We start from the raw sequence: 20905 nt of genomic DNA on the forward strand, positions 1-20905 counted from the left end.
CTGTCTCTTGGCGTCAGGCTGCTCTCTGTGGGCTTGGACCTGTCTCTGTCTCTTGGCGTCAGGCCGCTCTCTGTGGGCTTGGACCTGTCTCTGTCTCTTGGCGTCAGGCCGCTCTCTGTGGGCTTGGACCTGTCTCTGTCTCTTGGCGTCAGGCTGCTCTCTGTGGGCTTGGACCTGTCTCTGTCTCTTGGCGTCAGGCTGCTCTCTGTGGGCTTGGACCTCTCTCTGTCTCTTGGCATCAGGCTGCTCTCTGTGGGCTTGGACCTCTCTCTGTCTCTTGGCATCAGGCTGCTCTCTGTGGGCTTGGACCTGTCTCTGTCTCTTGTCATCAGGCCGCTCTCTGTGGGCTTGGACCTGTCTCTGTCTCTTGTCATCAGGCCGCTCTCTGTGGGCTTGGACCTCTCTCTGTCTCTTGGCATCAGGCTGCTCTCTGTGGGCTTGGACCTTTCTCTGTCCCTTGGCGTCAGGCCGCTCTCTGTGGGCTTGGACCTTTCTCTGTCCCTTGGCGTCAGGCCGCTCTCTGTGGGCTTGGACCTCTCTCTGTCTCTTGGGGTCAGGCTGCTCTCTATGGGCTTGGACCTCTCTCTGTCTCTTGGCATCAGGCTGCTCTCTGTGGGCTTGTACCTCTCTCTGTCTCTTGGCATCAGGCTGCTCTATGTGGGCTTGGACCTCTCTCTGTCTCTTGGCATCAGGCTGCTCTATGTGGGCTTGGAACTTTCTCTGTCTCTTGGCGTCAGGCCGCTCTCTGTGGGCTTGGAACTTTCTCTGTCTCTTGGCGTCAGGCTGCTCTATGTGGGCTTGGACCTCTCTCTGTCTCTTGGCGTCAGGCCGCTCTCTGTGGGCTTGGACCTCTCTCTGTCTCTTGGCATCAGGCTGCTCTCTGTGGGCTTGGACCTCTCTCTGTCTCTTGGCATCAGGCTGCACTCTGTGGGCTTGGACCTCTCTCTGTCTCTTGGCCTCAGGCTGCTCTCTGTGGGCTTGGACCTCTCTCTGTCTCTTGGCGTCAGGCCGCTCTCTGTGGGCTTGGACCTCTCTCTGTCTCTTGGCGTCAGGCCGCTCTCTGTGGGCTTGGACCTCTCTCAGTCTCTTGGCGTCAGGCCGCTCTCTGTGGGCTTGGACCTCTCTCTGTCTCTTGGCGTCAGGCTGCTCTCTGTGGGCTTGGACCTCTCTCTGTCTCTTGGCATCAGGCTGCTCTCTGTGGGCTTGGACCTCTCTCTGTCTCTTGGCGTCAGGCCGCTCTCTGTGGGCTTGGACCTCTCTCTGTCTCTTGGCATCAGGCCGCTCTCTGTGGGCTTGTACCTCTCTCTGTCTCTTGGCGTCAGGCCGCTCTCTGTGGTCTTGGACCTCTCTCTGTCTCTTGGCGTCAGGCCGCTCTCTGTGGGCTTGGACCTCTCTCTGTCTCTTGGCATCAGGCCGCTCTCTGTGGGCTTGTACCTCTCTCTGTCTCTTGGCGTCAGGCCGCTCTCTGTGGTCTTGGACCTCTCTCTGTCTCTTGGCGTCAGGCCGCTCTCTGTGGGCTTGGACCTCTCTCTGTCTCTTGGCATCAGGCTGCTCTCTGTGGGCTTGGACCTCTCTCTGTCTCTTGGCGTCAGGCCGCTCTCTGTGGGCTTGGACCTCTCTCTGTCTCTTGGCATCAGGCCGCTCTCTGTGGGCTTGTACCTCTCTCTGTCTCTTGGCGTCAGGCCGCTCTCTGTGGTCTTGGACCTCTCTCTGTCTCTTGGCATCAGGCCGCTCTCTGTGGGCTTGGACCTTTCTCTGTCCCTTGGCGTCAGGCTGCTCTCTGTGGGCTTGGACCTCTCTCTGTCTCTTGGCATCAGGCCGCTCTCTGTGGGCTTGTACCTCTCTCTGTCTCTTGGCGTCAGGCCGCTCTCTGTGGTCTTGGACCTCTCTCTGTCTCTTGGCATCAGGCCGCTCTCTGTGGGCTTGGACCTTTCTCTGTCTCTTGGCGTCAGGCTGCTCTCTGTGGGCTTGGACCTCTCTCTGTCTCTTGGCATCAGGCCGGTCTCTGTGGGCTTGGAACTTTCTCTGTCTCTTGGCGTTTGGCCGCTCTCTGTGGGCTTGGACCTCTCTCTGTCTCTTGGTGTCAGGCCGCTCTCTGTGGTCTTGGACCTCTCTCTGTCTCTTGGCATCAGGCCGCTCTCTGTGGGCTTGGACCTTTCTCTGTCTCTTGGCGTCAGGCTGCTCTCTGTGGGCTTGGACCTCTCTCTGTCTCTTGGCATCAGGCCGGTCTCTGTGGGCTTGGAACTTTCTCTGTCTCTTGGCGTTTGGCCGCTCTCTGTGGGCTTGGACCTCTCTCTGTCTCTTGGCGTCAGGCCGCTCTCTGTGGGCTTGGACCTTTCTCTGTCCCTTGGCGTCAGGCCGCTCTCTGTGGTCTTGGACCTTTCTCTGTCTCTTGGTGTCAGGCTGCTCTCTGTGGGCTTGGACCTCTCTCTGTCTCTTGGCGTCAGGCCGCTCTCTGTGGTCTTGGACCTCTCTCTGTCTCTTGGCGTCAGGCCGCTCTCTGTGGGCTTGGACCTTTCTCTGTCCCTTGGCGTCAGGCCGCTCTCTGTGGGCTTGTACCTCTCTCTGTCTCTTGGCGTCAGGCCGCTCTCTGTGGGCTTGGACCTTTCTCTGTCCCTTGGCGTCAGGCCGCTCTCTGTGGTCTTGGACCTCTCTCCGCCTCTTGGCGTTTGGCCGCTCTCTGCGGGCTTGGAACTTTCTCTGTCTCTTGGCATCAGGCCGCTCTCTGTGGGCTTGGACCTGTCTCTGTCCCTTGGAGTCAGGCCGCTCTCTGTGGGCTTGGACCTCTCTCGGTCTCTTGGCGTCAGGCCGCTCTCTGTGGGCTTGGACCTTTCTCTGTCCCTTGGCGTCAGGCCGCTCTCTGTGGTCTTGGACCTCTCTCTGTCTCTTGTCATCAGGCCGCTCTCTGTGGGCTTGGACCTCTCTCTGTCTCTTGTCATCAGGCCGCTCCCTGTGGGCTTGGACCTTTCTCTGTCCCTTGGCGTCAGGCTGCTCTATGTGGGCTTGGACCTCTCTCTGTCTCTTGGCATCAGGCTGCACTCTGTGGGCTTGGACCTTTCTCTGTCCCTTGGCGTCAGGCTGCTCTATGTGGGCTTGGACCTTTCTCTGTCCCTTGGCATCAGGCTGCTCTCTGTGGGCTTGTACCGCTCTCTGTCTCTTGGCGTCAGGCCGCACTCTGTGGGCTTGGACCTCTCTCTGTCTCTTGGCGTCAGGCAGCTCTCTGTGGGCTTGGACCTCTCTCTGTCTCTTGGCATCAGGCCGCTCTCTGTGGGCTTGGAACTTTCTCTGTCCCTTGGCGTCAGGCTGCTCTATGTGGGCTTGGACCTTTCTCTGTCTCTTGGCGTCAGGCAGCTCTCTGTGGGCTTGGACCTCTCTCTGTCTCTTGGCATCAGGCAGCTCTCTGTGGGCTTGGAACTTTCTCTGTCTCTTGGCATCAGGCCGCTCTCTGTGGGCTTGGAACTTTCTCTGTCTCTTGGCATCAGGCCGCTCTCTGTGGGCTTGTACGTCTCTCTGTCTCTTGGCATCAGGCTGCTCTCTGTGGGCTTGGACCTTTCTCTGTCTCTTGGTGTCAGGCCGCTCTCTGTGGGCTTGGACCTCTCTCCGCCTCTTGGCGTTTGGCCGCTCTCTGTGGGCTTGGAACGTTCTCTGTCTCTTGGCGTCAGGCTGCTTTCTGTGGGCTTGGACCTCTCTCTGTCTCTTGGCATCAGGCTGTTCTCTGTGGGCTTGGACCTCTCTCTGTCTCTTGGCATCAGGCCGCTCTCTGTGGGCTTGGACCTCTCTCCGCCTCTTGGCGTTTGGCCGCTCTCTGTGGGCTTGGAACTTTCTCTGTCTCTTGGCATCAGGCCGCTCTCTGTGGGCTTGGAACGTTCTCTGTCTCTTGGCATCAGGCCGCTCTCTGTGGGCTTGGACCTCTCTCCGCCTCTTGGCGTTTGGCCGCTCTCTGTGGGCTTGGACCTTTCTCTGTCCCTTGGAGTCAGGCCGCTCTCTGTGGGCTTGGACCTCTCTCTGTCTCTTGGCGTCAGGCTGCTCTCTGTGGGCTTGGACCTCTCTCTGTCTCTTGGCGTCAGGCCGCTCTCTGTGGGCTTGGACCTTTCTCTGTCCCTTGGCGTCAGGCCGCTCTCTGTGGTCTTGGACCTCTCTCTGTCTCTTGGTGTCAGGCTGCTCTCTGTGGGCTTGGACCTCTCTCTGTCTCTTGGCGTCAGGCCGCTCTCTGTGGTCTTGGACCTCTCTCTGTCTCTTGGCGTCAGGCCGCTCTCTGTGGGCTTGGACCTTTCTCTGTCCCTTGGCGTCAGGCCGCTCTCTGTGGGCTTGGACCTCTCTCTGTCTCTTGGCGTCAGGCCGCTCTCTGTGGTCTTGGAACTCTCTCTGTCTCTTGGCATCAGGCCGCTCTCTGTGGGCTTGGACCTCTCTCAGTCTCTTGGCATCAGGCCGCTCTCTGTGGGCTTGGACCTCTCTCTGTCTCTTGGCGTCAGGCCGCTCTCTGTGGGCTTGGACCTCTCTCTGTCTCTTGGCGTCAGGCTGCTCTCTGTGGGCTTGGACCTCTCTCTGTCTCTTGGCGTCAGGCCGCTCTCTGTGGTCTTGGAACTCTCTCTGTCTCTTGGCGTCAGGCCGCTCTCTGTGGGCTTGGACCTCTCTCTGTCTCTTGGCGTCAGGCCGCTCTCTGTGGTCTTGGAACTCTCTCTGTCTCTTGGCATCAGGCCGCTCTCTGTGGGCTTGGACCTCTCTCAGTCTCTTGGCATCAGGCCGCTCTCTGTGGGCTTGGACCTCTCTCTGTCTCTTGGCGTCAGGCCGCTCTCTGTGGGCTTGGACCTCTCTCTGTCTCTTGGCGTCAGGCCGCTCTCTGTGGTCTTGGACCTCTCTCTGTCTCTTGGCATCAGGCCGCTCTCTGTGGGCTTGTACGTCTCTCTGTCTCTTGGCATCAGGCTGCTCTCTGTGGGCTTGGACCTTTCTCTGTCTCTTGGCGCCAGGCTGCTCTCTGTGGGCTTGTACGTCTCTCTGTCTCTTGGCGTCAGGCTGCTCTCTGTGGGCTTGTACCTCTCTCTGTCTCTTGGCGTCAGGCTGCTCTCTGTGGGCTTGTACCTCTCTCTGTCTCTTGGCGTCAGGCCGCTCTCTGTGGGCTTGTACGTCTCTCTGTCTCTTGGCGTCAGGCTGCTCTCTGTGGGCTTGTACCTCTCTCTGTCTCTTGGCGTCAGGCCGCTCTCTGTGGGCTTGGACCTTTCTCTGTCTCTTGGCGTCAGGCCGCTCTCTGTGGGCTTGGAACTTTCTCTGTCCCTTGGCGTCAGGCTGTTCTCTGTGGGCTTGGACCTCTCCCTGTCTCTTGGCGTCAGGCCGCTCTCTATGGGCTTGGACCTTTCTCTGTCCCTTGGCGTCAGGCTGCTCTCTGTGGGCTTGGACCTTTCTCTGTCCCTTGGCGTCAGGCCGCTCTCTGTGGGCTTGGACCTCTCCCTGTCTCTTGGCGTCAGGCCGCTCTCTATGGGCTTGGACCTTTCTCTGTCCCTTGGCGTCAGGCCACTCTCTGTGGGCTTGGACCTTTCTCTGTCCCTTGGCGTCAGGCCGCTCTCTGTGGGCTTGGACCTCTCTCTGTCCCTTGGCGTCAGGCCACTCTCTGTGGGCTTGGACCTTTCTCTGTCCCTTGGCGTCAGGCCACTCTCTGTGGGCTTGGACCTTTCTCTGTCCCTTGGCGTCAGGCCGCTCTCTGTGGGCTTGGACCTCTCTCTGTCTCTTGGCGTCAGGCCGCTCTCTATGGGCTTGGACCTTTCTCTGTCCCTTGGCGTCAGGCCACTCTCTGTGGGCTTGGACCTTTCTCTGTCCCTTGGCGTCAGGCCGCTCTCTGTGGGCTTGGACCTCTCTCTGTCCCTTGGCGTCAGGCCACTCTCTGTGGGCTTGGACCTCTCTCTGTCTCTTGGCATCAGGCTGCTCTCTGTGGGCTTGGACCTCTCTCTGTCTCTTGGCATCAGGCCACTCTCTGTGGGCTTGGACCTCTCTCTGTCTCTTGGCGTCAGGCCGCTCTCTATGGGCTTGGACCTTTCTCTGTCCCTTGGCGTCAGGCCACTCTCTGTGGGCTTGGACCTTTCTCTGTCCCTTGGCGTCAGGCCGCTCTCTGTGGGCTTGGACCTCTCTCTGTCTCTTGGCGTCAGGCCGCTCTCTGTGGGCTTGTGCCTCTCTCTGTCTCTTGGTGTCAGGCCGCTCTCTGTGGGCTTGGACCTCTCTCTGTCTCTTGGCGTCAGGCCGCTCTCTGTGAGCTTGGACCTTTCTCTGTCTCTTGGCGTCAGGCCGCTCTCTATGGGCTTGGACCTTTCTCTGTCCCTTGGCGTCAGGCCGCTCTCTGTGGGCTTGGACCTTTCTCTGTCCCTTGGCATCAGGCCACTCTCTGTGGGCTTGGACCTCTCTCTGTCTCTTGGCGTCAGGCCGCTCTCTGTGAGCTTGGACCTTTCTCTGTCTCTTGGCGTCAGGCCGCTCTCTATGGGCTTGGACCTTTCTCTGTCCCTTGGCATCAGGCCACTCTCTGTGGGCTTGGACCTCTCTCTGTCTCTTGGCGTCAGGCCGCTCTCTGTGAGCTTGGACCTTTCTCTGTCCCTTGGCATCAGGCCACTCTCTGTGGGCTTGGACCTCTCTCTGTCTCTTGGCGTCAGGCCGCTCTCTGTGAGCTTGGACCTTTCTCTGTCTCTTGGCGTCAGGCCGCTCTCTATGGGCTTGGACCTTTCTCTGTCCCTTGGCGTCAGGCCGCTCTCTGTGGGCTTGGACCTTTCTCTGTCCCTTGGCATCAGGCCACTCTCTGTGGGCTTGGACCTCTCTCTGTCTCTTGGCGTCAGGCCGCTCTCTGTGAGCTTGGACCTTTCTCTGTCCCTTGGCGTCAGGCCACTCTCTGTGGGCTTGGACCTCTCTCTGTCTCTTGGCGTCAGGCCGCTCTCTGTGAGCTTCGACCTTTCTCTGTCCCTTGGCGTCAGGCCGCTCTCTGTGAGCTTGGACCTTTCTCTGTCCCTTGGTGTCAGGCTGCTCTCTGTGGGCTTGGACCTCTCTCTGTCTCTTGGCATCAGGCCGCTCTCTGTGGGCTTGGACCTCTCTCTGTCTCTTGGCGTCAGGCCGCTCTCTGTGGGCTTGGACCTTTCTCTGTCTCTTGGCGTCAGGCCGCTCTCTGTGGGCTTGGACCTCTCTCTGTCTCTTGGCATCAGGCTGCTCTCTTTGGGCTTGGACCTCTCTCTGTCTCTTGGCGTCAGGCTGCACTCTGTGGGCTTGGACCTTTCTCTGTCTCTTGGCGTCAGGCTGCACTCTGTGGGCTTGGACCTTTCTCTGTCTCTTGGCGTCAGGCTGCACTCTGTGGGCTTGGAACTCTCTCTGTCTCTTGGCATCAGGCCGCTCTCTGTGGGCTTGGACCTTTCTCTGTCTCTTGGCGTCAGGCTGCTCTCTGTGGGCTTGGACCTTTCTCTGTCTCTTGTCATCAGGCCGCTCTCTGTGGGCTTGGACCTCTCTCTGTCTCTTGGCATCAGGCCGCTCTCTGTGGGCTTGGACCTTTCTCTGTCTCTTGGCATCAGGCCGCTCTCTGTGGGCTTGGACCTGTCTCTGTCTCTTGTCATCAGGCCGCTCTCTGTGGGCTTGGACCTTTCTCTGTCTCTTGGCGTCAGGCCGCTCTCTGTGGGCTTGGACCTTTCTCTGTCTCTTGGCGTCAGGCCGCTCTCTGTGGGGTTGGAACTCTCTCTGTCTCTCGGCGTCAGGCCGCTCTCTGTGGGCTTGGAACTCTCTCTGTCTCTTGGCGTCAGGCCGCTCTCTGTGGGCTTGTACCTCTCTCTGTCTCTTAGCGTCAGGCCGCTCTCTGTGGGCTTGGACCGCTCTCTGTCTCTTGGCGTCAGGCTGCAGCAGAATCCTGCACTTCTGGGTTAGGATGTCATCTGTGCTGGGCTGAGGATCCTCGAATCCGAAGGACTCGTCCATGTCTCTGTTGGAGACTTCACTGTACAACACGTCTCGTTGCTGTTCGGATTTGGTACTGAGGTCGCCACGTCCAATGATCGTCTGACTCGTAGTCTTCAAGAACCATATCATCACTTTCTGTGTCGGAGCTGTCATTGTGCTTGCAATGTCCAAAGAAGAAATCAACATCTGAGTCGTAGTCTTCAAGGACAAAATCATCTCTTAGGGCGGTGCTAACTGCTTGTTGCAGGGTTCTGCGGAGGATACCTTCAGCTACTGGTCGAAGTTCAGGCATTGTGCTGTCGTTCCAGGTGAAAGAATTGTGTTTTCCGGCTTTAAATTTTTTTCCCACTATTTTGAGACATTTCCCCTTTAAATGGGCGTGGCCAGGGGGTCTCTGACGTCATGACGCTGGTGACGTAGAGCGTAGGGATGGATTGCGCATGCGCAGATCGCTGTTCCTTTACTGTGCGCTGCTTACGCAACTGCACATGCGCGATCCACTGTTTTGCCGGTATGCTTCTTCTGGAGAACTGCGCATGTACGGCTCCTTGACAAAATGGCCGCCATTCAAAACTGCCGTTTTCTGCATTTGCAAGCCTACTTTCGCCTCGTGGTGAGTATTGGCGCCTCTTTTACTGTTCTCTCTTGTGTTTCTCGCAGTATGTTTGAAACTTGTCCAGGACTGTCTGGAAGTCTCTCTTGTCTTGCCCTTTGGAGTACTTGAAGGTCTTGAAGATTTCTGCTGCTCTTGCACCCGCAATGGTAAGCAGAAAGCTTTATTTTCTCTGCATCCTCCACGCCATCTAGGTTGGACGCGACCAGGTAGATCTCTAATCTCTACCTGAACGCACGCCAGTTTGCACTGTGATTGCCGTGGTACCTGAGCTGCTGTGGAACCGGAATCGCGAACATCTTGCCTGGGTGCTGTTGCTGGTAGTCACAGATTTGTTGAGTTGAACTATAGAGATTTAACAGGCACTAACTGGTACCATGTTGTGTTATGCTTCTTCATGTAGCATAAGCTGCTTCCTTGATGTATGCTCTGACAAAGGAAGGTTCAGACTTGGAGATAGATTTAACACATTCATTGAACAGTTAACAATTCTCCTGCTTGAGTTCAACTCTCCTGCTGATCTTGCTGTAGTAACTCAATCTTACTAACCAGTCTGCTCTAATCCATGCGGTGGGTGTGATGCTTCCTGATCTGCCCCTGTCTCTCTGAGTGTCGCCTATGGAAAGAGAAAGAGCATGTGTGCCCTGTTCTTTTATATGGGTTGCCCCCTTGTGGTAGTGTCACCTCTGGGTGTGTCTTGACTGCCCATTGGTCGTGTCCTATCTTACTGACCTATTGGTTGAATGTCTGTGTGTCATGATGTCTCTGGTGCAGGAGTGGGAAGGTTGGTACCTGCTTCCGCAAAAAGTCCCGTACCTGCAGATACCGAAATTAATTTCCCCCCGCCAATGCAAACCTCTCCTCCAGCGCCCTCATACTCGGGTAGCTTCCTTCTCTAAACAAGTCCCCCATCCTCTCGATCCCCGCTCTCCGCCAAATTTGGGAACCCCCGTCCATCCTCCTCGGGGCAAACCGGTGATTATCGCAGATTGGGGATCAGACCAATGCCCCCTCTGCTCCCACATGTCTCCTCCACTGCCCCCAGGCTCTCAGTGCCGCCACCACCACTGGACTGGCGAAGTACTGCGCCGGCAGGAACGACAGAGGCGCTGTTACCAACGCCCCCAGACTTGTGCCCTTACAAGAAGCCGCCTCCATACGCACCCACGCCGGCCCCCCCCCCCCCCCCCACCACCAGCCACCTCGTCACCATGGCAATATTAGCCACCCAGTAATACTTGCTGAAACTCGGCAGCGCCAGCCCACCATCCCCCTCGACTCCGCTCGAGCATTGCCCTCTTCACTCGCGGGGACTTGCCCCCCCCCCCACCACACACACACAAAGCCCACAATAACTTTTTTGACCCGCTTAAAAAAGGACTGCGGGATGAAGATGGGGAGGCATTGGAAAACAAATACGAATCTCGGGAGGACCGTCATCTTTACCGTTTGAGCTCTGCCCACCAGAGACAACGGGAGCGCATCCCATCTCCGGAAATCATCCTTCATCTGATCCACCAGCCGGGCCAAGTTCAATTTATGTAGCCTGTCCCAATCCCTCGCCACTTGGATACCTAGGTACCTGAAACTGTCCCCTACCACTCTCAACGGCAGTTCCCCCAGTCGCCTCTCCTGACCCCTCACCTGGACCACAAACATCTCGCTCTTCCTCATATTGAGCTTATACCCTGAAAACCGGCCGAATTCCTCTAAAATTCCCATAATTTCTTCCATCCCCTCCATTGGGTCTGAGACATACAAAAGCAGGTCATCCGCATACAGCAAGACCCTGTGCACCCCCAACCCCCTCCCCTCCACTCCCCCCCCTCCCCCCCGGACCAGCCCTTGAGGCCCTCAGAGCAATTGCCAGCGGCTCTACAGCCAGCGCAAACAGCACTGTCTCGTCCCCCGGTGCAGTCCAAAATAGTCCGAAGTCGTCCTGTTCGTCCGTACAATTGCAACCGGAGCCCGGTACAGCAACCTAACCCAGTCAATAAAGCCCCTCCCAAATCCAAATCAGCACCTCCCATAAATAATCCCACTCAACCCATCAAAAGCTTTTTCCGCATCCATCGCGACCATTACCTCCACCTCCCTACTCTCCGAGGGCATTATGATCATGTTTAACAGCCTTATTACATTGGCCACCAGCTGCCTGCCCTTAACGAATCCGCCTGATCCTCCACAATAATGTCCGGTACACAGTCCTCAATCCTGGAGGACAACATTTTGGCCAGCAGTTTGGCATCTACGTTCAACAAGGAAATCGGCCTGTAAGACCCACATAGCTCCGGGTCCTTATCCCGTTTCAGGATAAACGAGATCATGGCCTGTGACATCGTCTAGGGCAGAACCCCTCTTTCCCTAGCCTCGTTAAAGACCTTCAACAGCACCGGTCCCAATATCCCAGAGAACATTTTATAGAACTCAACTGGGTACCCATCCGGTCCCTGGGCCTTACCCAACTGAATGGCCTCCAAAGCCCTCTATTATCTCTTCCAACCCGATCAGGGTCCCCAGCCCTTCTACCAGTTCCCCGTCCACCTTCGGGAAAGTCAGCCCCTCCAGGAAGTGCCTCATCCCCTCAGGCCCCGCAGGGGATTCCGACCTATACAACCTGCTATAAAAGTCCCGGAAGGTCTTGCTCACCCCTGCCGAGTCCCCAACTAAGTTCCCATCCCCGTCAATAACTTTCCCTATTTCTCTAGCTGCCTCCCTCTTTCTGAGCTGCTGTGCAAGCTCGCAGATCACCCCCCTCGCCTTTCTGAGCTGTTCCACTGCCCTCCCTGTGGTAAGCAAGCCAAATTCCACCTGTAGCCTCCAACGTTCCCTTAACAGCCCTGCCTCTGGAGCCTCCGCATACCTCCTGTCGACTTGTAGAATCTCTTTTACCAGTTGGTCCGTCTCTGCCCTATCCGTCCTGTCCCTCTGAGCCCGGATCAAAATCAGCTCTCACCACTGCCTTCAGCGCTTCCCAGACCACCGCTGCTGAGACCTCCCCCGTATCATTCACCTGCAAGTAGTTCAACATACACTTCCTCAGCCTCTCGCACGCCACTTCGTCCGCCAATAGCCCTATATCCAACCTCCACTGCGGGCGCTGCTTGCTATCCATACTAACCTGCAGGTCAACCAAGTGCGGAGCATGGTCCGAGGTAGTAATCGGCGAATACCTCATGTCCACTATTAAAATCCCCTCCCATGATCAGCTTGTGCGAGTCCAGGTCCGGAATCTTCCCCATTTGGCGCATACACATTGACCAGCACTACCTTCATCCCCTGCAGCTTGCCACTAACCATGGTATATCAACCTCCCACATCTGAGACTATTCTTCCCACCTCAAATGTCACCCTCTTATTAACCAAGATCGCAATCCCTCTAGTCTTTGGATCCAGCCCCGAGTGAAAAACCTGACTGACCCAGCCTTTCCTCATTCTGACCTGGTCCACTATTCTAAGGTGCGTCTCCTGCAACATTACCACGTCCGCCTTCATTCCCCTCAGGTGTGCAAACACACGTGCCCTTTTTACCAGCCCATTTAGCCCCTGAACATTCCAGGTGATCAGCCTAGTTGGGGGGCAAAGTGCCACCCCCTCCGCCTCTAGCCCCTGCGCCGTACCTCCTCCAGCTCGCCCCATGGCAGCCCCCACCCCCGACCTCCTCACTGTCCCTCCACCGAAGCCCCTCCCTCGTCAGTAGAACCAATCCACCCCTCAGCTACACTACTCTAAAACCTAACCCATATAGTAAACTAAACATATGCACCCCCCCTCCCCCCACTGTGCTTCTGTGAGCTAGCTCACCCAGCTAGCTTGGTGGCCCCCGCCGCCAAGAAGTCTCCCACTTATTGTTCCCTCCCTCCCCTCCCCCAGCTCATGCAAACTAATTCCCTCATCTAACAATCCCCAGACAAATACCCAACAGCAAGAAAACATAAAAAGAAAAGCACCACCCACCGAAACTCAAACAGGCACGTCTCCATCCCACAAACGTGCACATCAATAAAAACAAAAGGGACATTGCCAACATCCACCGAGAAAAGAACCCAAAAACGAGAAATCGGCTTTTCCCCCCCCCTTTTCTTAAATAGAACCCCAAAAACAGAAACGAAACGGTAAGAGGAGGCATAACCAATTTCATCATAGAATTTACAGTGCAGAAGGAGGCCATTCGGCCTATCGAGTCTGCACCGGCTCTTGGAAAGAGCACCCTACCCAAAGTCAACACCTCCACCCTACCCCCATAACCCAGTAACCCCACCCAACACTAAGGGCAATTTTGGACACTAAGGGCAATTTATCATGGCCAATCCACCTAACCTGCACATCTTTGGACTATGGGAGGAAACCGGAGCACCCGGAGGAAACCCACGCACACACGGGGAGGACGTGCAGACTCCGCACAGACAGTGACCCAAGCCGGAATCGAACCTGGGACCCTGGAGCTGTGAAGCAATTGTGCTATCCACAAGGCTACCGTGCTGCCCACGGTACCTGTTTAAAACAGGAAAACAAACCCCAAAAAACAACAAGGGGAAAAGGGGCCCAATATAGGCCAACAAGCTGCCTCAAAGTTTGAGAGTTCTCAGACCCCCACAAGTCTTTTTCTTTTAGCAAAGTCCAGCGCCTCATCGGGCAATTCAAAATAGTGATGCTGGTTCTCATGTGTCCTCCCCCAGCAGCTTTTCGAACGTACCCGCTACGTATGCCCAGCGTCCGCTCCCTCAGCCCCCTCCGGGAGCCCGACGATTCTTAAGTTCTGCCGGCGGGACCTATTCTCAAGGTCCTCCACCTTCTCCAGAAGCCTTTTCTGCTGGTCCCGAAGCATCCCCACCTCCAGCTCCACCGCTGTTTGATGCTGCTCCTGCTCAGCCAGCGCCTTCTCAGCCTTCTGGATCGCCCGATCCTGGGCGTCCAATCTGTGCTCCAGACGATCAATTGACTCTTTAATCGGGTCCAGACAGCCCGTTTTTGCTTGGCAAAACCATTCTGGATGACCTGCATTAACTGCTCCGTTGGTCGCTGCGCCGCCACCCAGGGGTCCGGTCCTCGGCCATGCTGGCTCCTGCTGCAGCTTCAGCCCAGCTCTTGGCTAACTTTTAATTCTGCCTTTTCGTGCACTTCTGGTTCTTTTCTCCATACACCGATACATGGAAACGGTGCCCAATTGCCTCAGCCTTCGAATTCACCGTTTAAAACCGGGAAAAAGTCTGGGGGAAAGGTCCAAAAGACCGACCAGACCGGGAGCCACCAAATGTGCGACTTACTCCTTCATAGCCGCCACCGGAAGTCCCCGCTGCCATCTCTTAAAGCCCCCGTCCAGCCCCCCTGGGGCAAACCGGTGGTTATCACAAATCGGTGATCACACTGACGCCCCCTCCAATCTCATGTGCTGCCTCCGCAATGGAGCACACTCCGGGCTGCCACCACCACAGGGCTTGTCGAGTACCGAGCCGGCGAGAATGGCAGAGGCGCCATTAGTAAAGCCTCCAAACTGGTACCTTTGCAGGATGCCGCTTCCACTCGCTCCCAAACCGACCCCTCCCTCGCTATCCACTTCCCGACCTTCGATATGTTGGCCGCCCAGTAATAGTTAATAAAGCTCGGGAGGGCCAAGTCTCTGCGATCCCATTTTTTTACCCGCCGACACAAAACCCAATATCGTCGCGTTCATTTTCCTGAAAAAAGCCTTTGCGACAAAAATCGGAAGACATTGAAAAAAGAAGAGCAGTCTCGGAAGAACAGTCACCTTCACTGTCTGGACCCTCCCCGCCAGAGTCAGCGGGACCATGTCCTATCTGCGGAAGTCCCTTTTCATTTGAACGACCGCTTTGCCCAGATTTAACTTGCGAAGCTGCCCCCAATCCTTGGCCACTTGAATCCCCAGATATCTAAAACTCCTCTCAGCCACTTTAAAAGGTAACTCCTTCAGTCTCCTTTCCTGCCCCTGTGCCTGGATCACGAACATCTCACTCTTTCCCATATTTAACTTGTAGCCTGAAAATCACCTAAATTCCCCTATTATCCCCATGATTTTGGCCAACCCCCACCGGGTCTGTGACATAGAGCAGCAAGTCGTTCGCATAGCGAGAGACCCTGTGCTCCACCGCACCTCCCCCCCCCCCCCCTCACTATCCACCGCCAGGCATTCGATGATCTAAGGGCCATGCTAAGGGCAATGGACAGAGCAAACAATAATGGGGAGAGCAGGCATCCCTGCCTTGTCCCCCGACAGAGACTAAAGTATTCTGACCGGACTCGCTTGGTTCTTACATTTGCCACCGGAGTCTGGTACAATAGCCGGACCCACTCCACAAATCCCAGCCCAAACCCAAACCCGCCTAAAATATCCCGTAGGTACTTCCACTCCACCTGGTCGAAAGCCTCTCTGCGTCCATGGCCACTGCCACCTCAACATCGCGCCCCTCCAATGGGATCATTATAACATTAAGAAGCCATTGGACGTCAGGTGCCTGCCCATCACAAATCCCGTCTGAACCTCCCCGATTACCCCCGGGACATAATCCTCTATTCGGGTGGCCAAGATCTTTGCCAGCAATTTGGCATCTACATTCAAAAGGGAAATCGGCCTGTACGATCCACAGCTCTCCGGGTCCTTGTCTCACTTCAGGATGAGAGCGTTTGATGCCTGTGATAGTGTTGGGGGAAGCACTCCCAGCTTGTTGGACTCGTTAAAAACCTTGACCAGAAGTGGCCCCAGTAGCCCAGAAAACCTTTTATAAAATTCCACTGGGAATCCATCAGGTCCCGGGTCCTTACCCGATTGCATCACCCCCAATCCGTCTATCACCTCCCCGAGTCCAGTCGGGCCCTCCAGGAATTCCACCAGCTCCTCATCTACCTTCGGGAACTCTACCCTCTCCAGGAATTGACTCATACCCTTCTCCCTGACCGGGTGTTCCGACTCATATAGTCGACTATAGAATTCACAGAACACGTCGTTAACCGTCTCCGGGTCCATCACTACCTTCCCCCTCATATCCTTTATTTTCCCTATTTCTCTCGCCGCCTCCTGCTTCCTCAGCTGATGTGCCAGCGTCCTGCTAGCTTTCTCCCCATATTTAAAATCAACTAAAACATAACAGTTGATTTATCAAAAGATTGAAAAGTAATTATTTTATCCGCAGAGTGCAAAGCTGACATCGCTTTCTTGCTTGATGGGAGCTGGAATCTTGGTAGACGCAGATTCAACTTACAGAAAAATTTTGTCGTTAGAGTTACGAGTTTGCTTGGTGTCGGACTACAAGGACCACTTGTTGGTATTGTTCAAGTCAGGTAAACAAAGTGGGGGGGGGGGAAATTGTACCAAAATTCCTTTCTAAATCGTTCTGTAAATCAGACTTGACCAATATTTGCATCTAATCAGTGAAAATGCAAGTGCCTGAATTGGTATAAGAGTAACAATTATGATGTTTTCTGTTGCATCTTATGTATTACTTATACAGTGAGAATCCTAAAACTGAGTTCATCTTGAAAGAATTCACTAATTCAAAGGATGTGATCAGTGCCATCAAAAATGTGACTTATAGAGGAGGCAGCACTAATGTTGGTGAGTGACATGCTTTCACAACAATATTATTCTCAAGGACACATTTTGAATTTTGGGAAATATGTGTTTCTTTCACTTTGCTTCTCAACACTCGATCAATATGTCAACCTGGAACCACATATTGCCCCGGAACGAAATAATATTGCTTTTCCCTTACTGTAGGTTGTACATGTTGTTCCATTATCAAGATGGTTACAATAAGCAATTATTATTTCCATCATTTCCTTTGGTTATTGCAGCTATGCATGATTTCAGAATAAACCCTGTCCTGGATTCTTCTTGATGTAGTGCATTTGTATAACACTATACTGCACCTCTTGACTACTGTTTTTGGGTATCAGGCCTAGAAACTGATTTCTTTTAGGAAGCCTTAGTTTGTCTGACACTTTACATTACTTTACATTACATTAGTAAATAGCTACCTGTGTTGTGGTTTGTTTCAAAGCACAAATAGTTAATTTCCTAGTTATCAAATGCAAGTGAAAAGTTTCCACCAATGTCATTGATGCTCGATCAATAACTCCTGAGACGAGATTGGAGACAATTGAAGGCTTTATTGCACTAGATGTTTCCCCCAGCAGCGCAGGTACAGAATGCAGCTGCTGGGGAGACACAGGCTCTTATACTCGGCCTTACTGGGCGGAACCAGCAGGCAGGCTTCACCAGTGAGACTAGCAGTCTCAGGTACCTCCCACACCAATGGTCTTACAGCATTATTCAGGGTACCGTAATACCCCTAATACCGACTACCACAGTCATTAAATCTGCACTTTTTTTCCAGACAGTTGCACGCAGACATGCTGGCAACAAATTTCAAAATCTAGAAACAGTAAATTACTGTAGTTAAAATATAGGGCTTGGTTTTAATGGAAAATCCATTCTGTAAAATGGTCAGTAAGACAGACATTGGTGATGGTGAGTTATATTTTTAGCATACTGTTGGTTTAAAATGGTCATTGTAATTAATTGCTGCCATGTGCGAGGAAATACTTCCCCTATTACCCTTTGCCATTGCAGATAAAAGAACAGATATATTCTGCAATTACCTTTACAGAGCACAGGTATAAAAATATAAAAATAAAAAATCTAAGCAGAGTGGAAAAGGTACCATGACTATATTAATGTGGTTCTCTGCCACACTGATGCATCAGGGGCAGTTAAATCTGCCTTTCCCTGGCCTCTCTCCTATTCCACGCTCACTATTCTCATTGTTGGATCATTTAATAGAAAGTTAAATCTTCCTTTTTCTCGTGATTTAGTATTTTTAAAATCTACTGCCTCATTATTTTCAATGAATTAGTCGACTATCCACTTACATCTAAAAGATAACCTGCACTTGTATCTAATATAAATAGTTTTTCTCATCACAAAAGTTAAACACATATTTATAGCGACTCATTGAAAAAAATAGGGGAAGAAATATTGTGGTAAATCAAAATAAGTTTTTGATTAGAGGAAGAAACATAAAAAGCGTTGCCAAATAATAAAAGATAGTTGAATGCAAATACTCGAGTATTTAAAAATTGTAAAATATAGAATAGAGTAAAAGTGTACAGATGAATTTGAGAAAAGTAAAAATCGATAATTAACTATGAAGTTTTGTGACTTCCGGTGGCGACTATGCTGTGAACAGTTGCACATTTAGCAGCTCCCTCTCTTGGTGTTTTTTTTCTCAGCTTTTAAGCTGGATTTTCGAGGACATTTTTTCTAACATAAGTGGATAAAAGTGAGAGGAGGAGAAGGTATGGAAGGTATGGAGAAGGTATCCTATGGAATTACCCTCTAAAAATAATCGCAAAAGAAGGAATCAAAAGTTGGTTGGAAATGAGAATCTGAGCTTGGTGGCTGCAATGGCAGAGAAGTGAGATCCGACCCTGTCGGCTCAATGGTCGATGGATCAGTTGATTACATACCTGGACGAGAAGTTCGCCCGGCACCGTAAGGAGTGTGCGGAGGACCTGACCAAGGTGGTAGCTCGATTAAGGAGGCTGTCGATCGAATGGAGGTGACAGTGACGGGCCAGGGACAGTCGATCCAAAAGCTACAGGAACACGCGACGGAACAAGAGGAGCAGTCCACTGGGATGGCATTGCAAATTGACATTTTACAGGATCGGCAAAAGCGGCTGCTGGAAAAGGTGGAAGACCTGGAGAATCATTCCCGCAGGCAGAACGTTCGGATCGTCGGTCTACCAGAGGGAAAGGAAGTATCAGATGCCAGTGCATATGTTGTGAAGATGTTCGAGAAAATGATGGGGGCAGAGACGTTCGATAGGTCTTTGGAGGTGGACCAGGCCCACAGAGCACTTAAGCGCAAGCCCCAGCGACTTGAGCACCCGAGAACGTTGGTGGTGAGGCTACACCATTTCCTGGACAAGGAACGCGTCAGGAGATGGCTCGGGAGACAAAACGGTTTGTATGGGAAGAAGCTGAGATCTGGGTTACCAAGACTTGTGAGCAGAACTTGCTAAGAGGAGAGCGAGTTTTAATAAAGTTAAAGCAGCCCTGTATGCGAAGGGAACAAAACTTGGACTTCTCTACCCGGCCCGTCTTTGGGTAACCTACGAGGAACGGGAACTATATTTTGGCTCGCCGGAAGAAGTGGTGGGCTTTATGAAAGACAACCACCTGGGGGACCCATAAGAATTTAATCAAAAGAGAAAACTGGTCGGTAGCGATTTACATCAAAAGGTTCTGTGGTGCACTGTAACTTGAGTTGCGATGACCGGGAAGAGAAGTTTTTTTTTGAGTTATCTAACTTTGACCTTTCCGTGTATGTACGAAGGTGCAGTTTCTTCCTTTTTTTGTCTTTGTAAAAAAGAAAAAAAGGGGGAAAAAATAAAAAAATGGAGGGGGGGGTGAAGAAAAGTTCTCAAATTGAGATGGTCTAGGAGGAAAAGACATCTGTCTGAGTTTTTGCATGCATAATTTTTTTTCTGTCTCTCCATTTACCCTGTTTGTTTACACTTTCATTGTTTGGGGCTTTGTTTGAAGGTGATGGGATTGATAAGATGTTGTAAAGGGGGAGGGGTGGGCCGTTGAGTTTAGACCTTAAGTGGATGGTGGGTTTGCTTTTTGTGCTTGGTGCTATTGTTTTGAAAACTTATGTTAAGAGTTGGGGTGTAAAAGATCCAGCAGCCGGTAGACCTTTAGGAATCAGGGGTGGAGCTGCTAGGCTAGCTGGTAAGGCTAACTCATGGAAGAGAAGTGGGGGGGGTGAGCTGAAAAGTGACGAGGTACTGGGGGGGGGGGGGTGCTGCTGACGATTAGGGGACTTCCAGGAGGCTGGAAATGGGGACGAGATGGCGGTTGCTGCCGAGGGGTGGATCTGGGGAGGTGCGGGCCATGGGCTAAGGGCTGGCCTAGGAAAGGTCATGGCTGATCGATTGGGATGGGGGGGGCAAGAGCCCCCCTCGATCAGACTGGTTACGTGGAATGTTCGTGGCCTGAATGGGCCGGTCAAGAGGGCCCGTGTGTTCGCACACTTGAGACCGTTAAAGGCGGACGTGGCCATGTTACAGGAGACACACTTGAAACTGGGGGATCAATGTAGACTGAAAAGGGGATGGGTCGGACAGGGTGTTCCATTCAGGGTTGGACTTCAAAACAAGGGGGGTGGCCATCCTGATTAACAAAAGGGTGGCGTTTGAGGTGGGGAAAATGGAGACAGGCCTGGGAGGCAGATTTATTATGGTGAGCGGGAAATTGGACGGAATGGCAGTGGTGCTGTTGAATATATATGCCCCGAACTGGGACGACGTTGCATTTGTTAGGAAAATGCTGGGATAAATGCCGGACCTCGGTTGATTATGGGGGGTGATTTTAACACGGTCTTAGATCCTAGGATGGACCGGTCGAGTTCTAGATCGGGGAAAGTATCAGCAATGGCGAAAGAGCTGCGGGAGCACATGGGGGGTGTTGATCCGTGGAGATTTGAGAAGCCTAGGAGCAAGGAATATTCATTCTACTCTCATGTGCACAAGGTGTACTCCAGGATCGATTTTTTAATATTGGACGAAACATTGTTAACGGGGGTGGTGGACACAGAGTATTCAGCAATCGTAGTATCGGACCATGCGCCACATTGGCTAGACCTACAGGCGAACACGGCAAATTCTCAGCGCCCACAGTGGAGGCTAGATGCAGGGCTGTTAGCAGATGACAAGATATGTGAGCGAGTGAGGGAGGCTATTCGGGGGTATATAAAAACCAACGACACGGGAGAGACCGCGCCTGGGGTGGTGTGGGAGGCATTGAAAGTGGTCATCAGAGGGGAATATATTTCGATTTGGGCCCATAGGGAGAGGGCTGAACGGGCGGAGCTCGATAGGCTAGTAGGAGAAATCTTACATGTGAATAGGAGATATGCGGAGTCTCCGAATGAGGAGCTCCTGAAGGAGCGTCAGAGACTTCAAATGAATTTTGGGCTCCTTTCCACAGGCAAGGCGAGGGGCAGCTGAGGAGGGGAAAAGGGGCAGTGTACGAACATGGGGAGAAAGCTAGTAGGATGTTGGCACATCAGCTGAGGAAGCAGAAGGCAGCGAGAGCGATAGGGAAAATTAAGGATGTGAGGGGGAAAGTAGTGAGGGACCCGGGGGCGGTTAATGACCTCATTAATTCTATAGCCGTTTGTACGAGTCGGAACCCCCTGCGGGGGAGGAGGGAATGAACCAATTCCTGGAGAGGCTAGAGTTCCCGAAGGTAGATGAGGAGCTGGTGGAAGTCTTGGAGGGCCCAATTGGGCTCGGGGAAGTGATAGATGGATTGGGGGTGATGCAATCGGGCAAGGCCCTGGGGCCTGACGGATTCCCA

At 53.3% G+C, this 20905-nt stretch overlaps 1 protein-coding gene across 1 annotated transcript in view; it reads left to right on the top strand.

Moving 5' to 3' along the window:
- Positions 1-20905, top strand: part of coch (coagulation factor C homolog, cochlin (Limulus polyphemus)) — a 192620-nt gene that overhangs the window by 118810 nt on the left and 52905 nt on the right. The window contains exons 7-8 of the mRNA XM_072488123.1: positions 15673-15820; positions 15991-16094. Of these exons, the coding sequence (XP_072344224.1) occupies positions 15673-15820; positions 15991-16094 (252 nt within the window). The remainder of the gene's footprint in view (positions 1-15672; positions 15821-15990; positions 16095-20905) is intronic.

This window comes from Scyliorhinus torazame, chromosome 2 (assembly GCF_047496885.1).
Source record: "Scyliorhinus torazame isolate Kashiwa2021f chromosome 2, sScyTor2.1, whole genome shotgun sequence".
NCBI classification, from domain to species: Eukaryota; Metazoa; Chordata; class Chondrichthyes; order Carcharhiniformes; family Scyliorhinidae; genus Scyliorhinus; species Scyliorhinus torazame.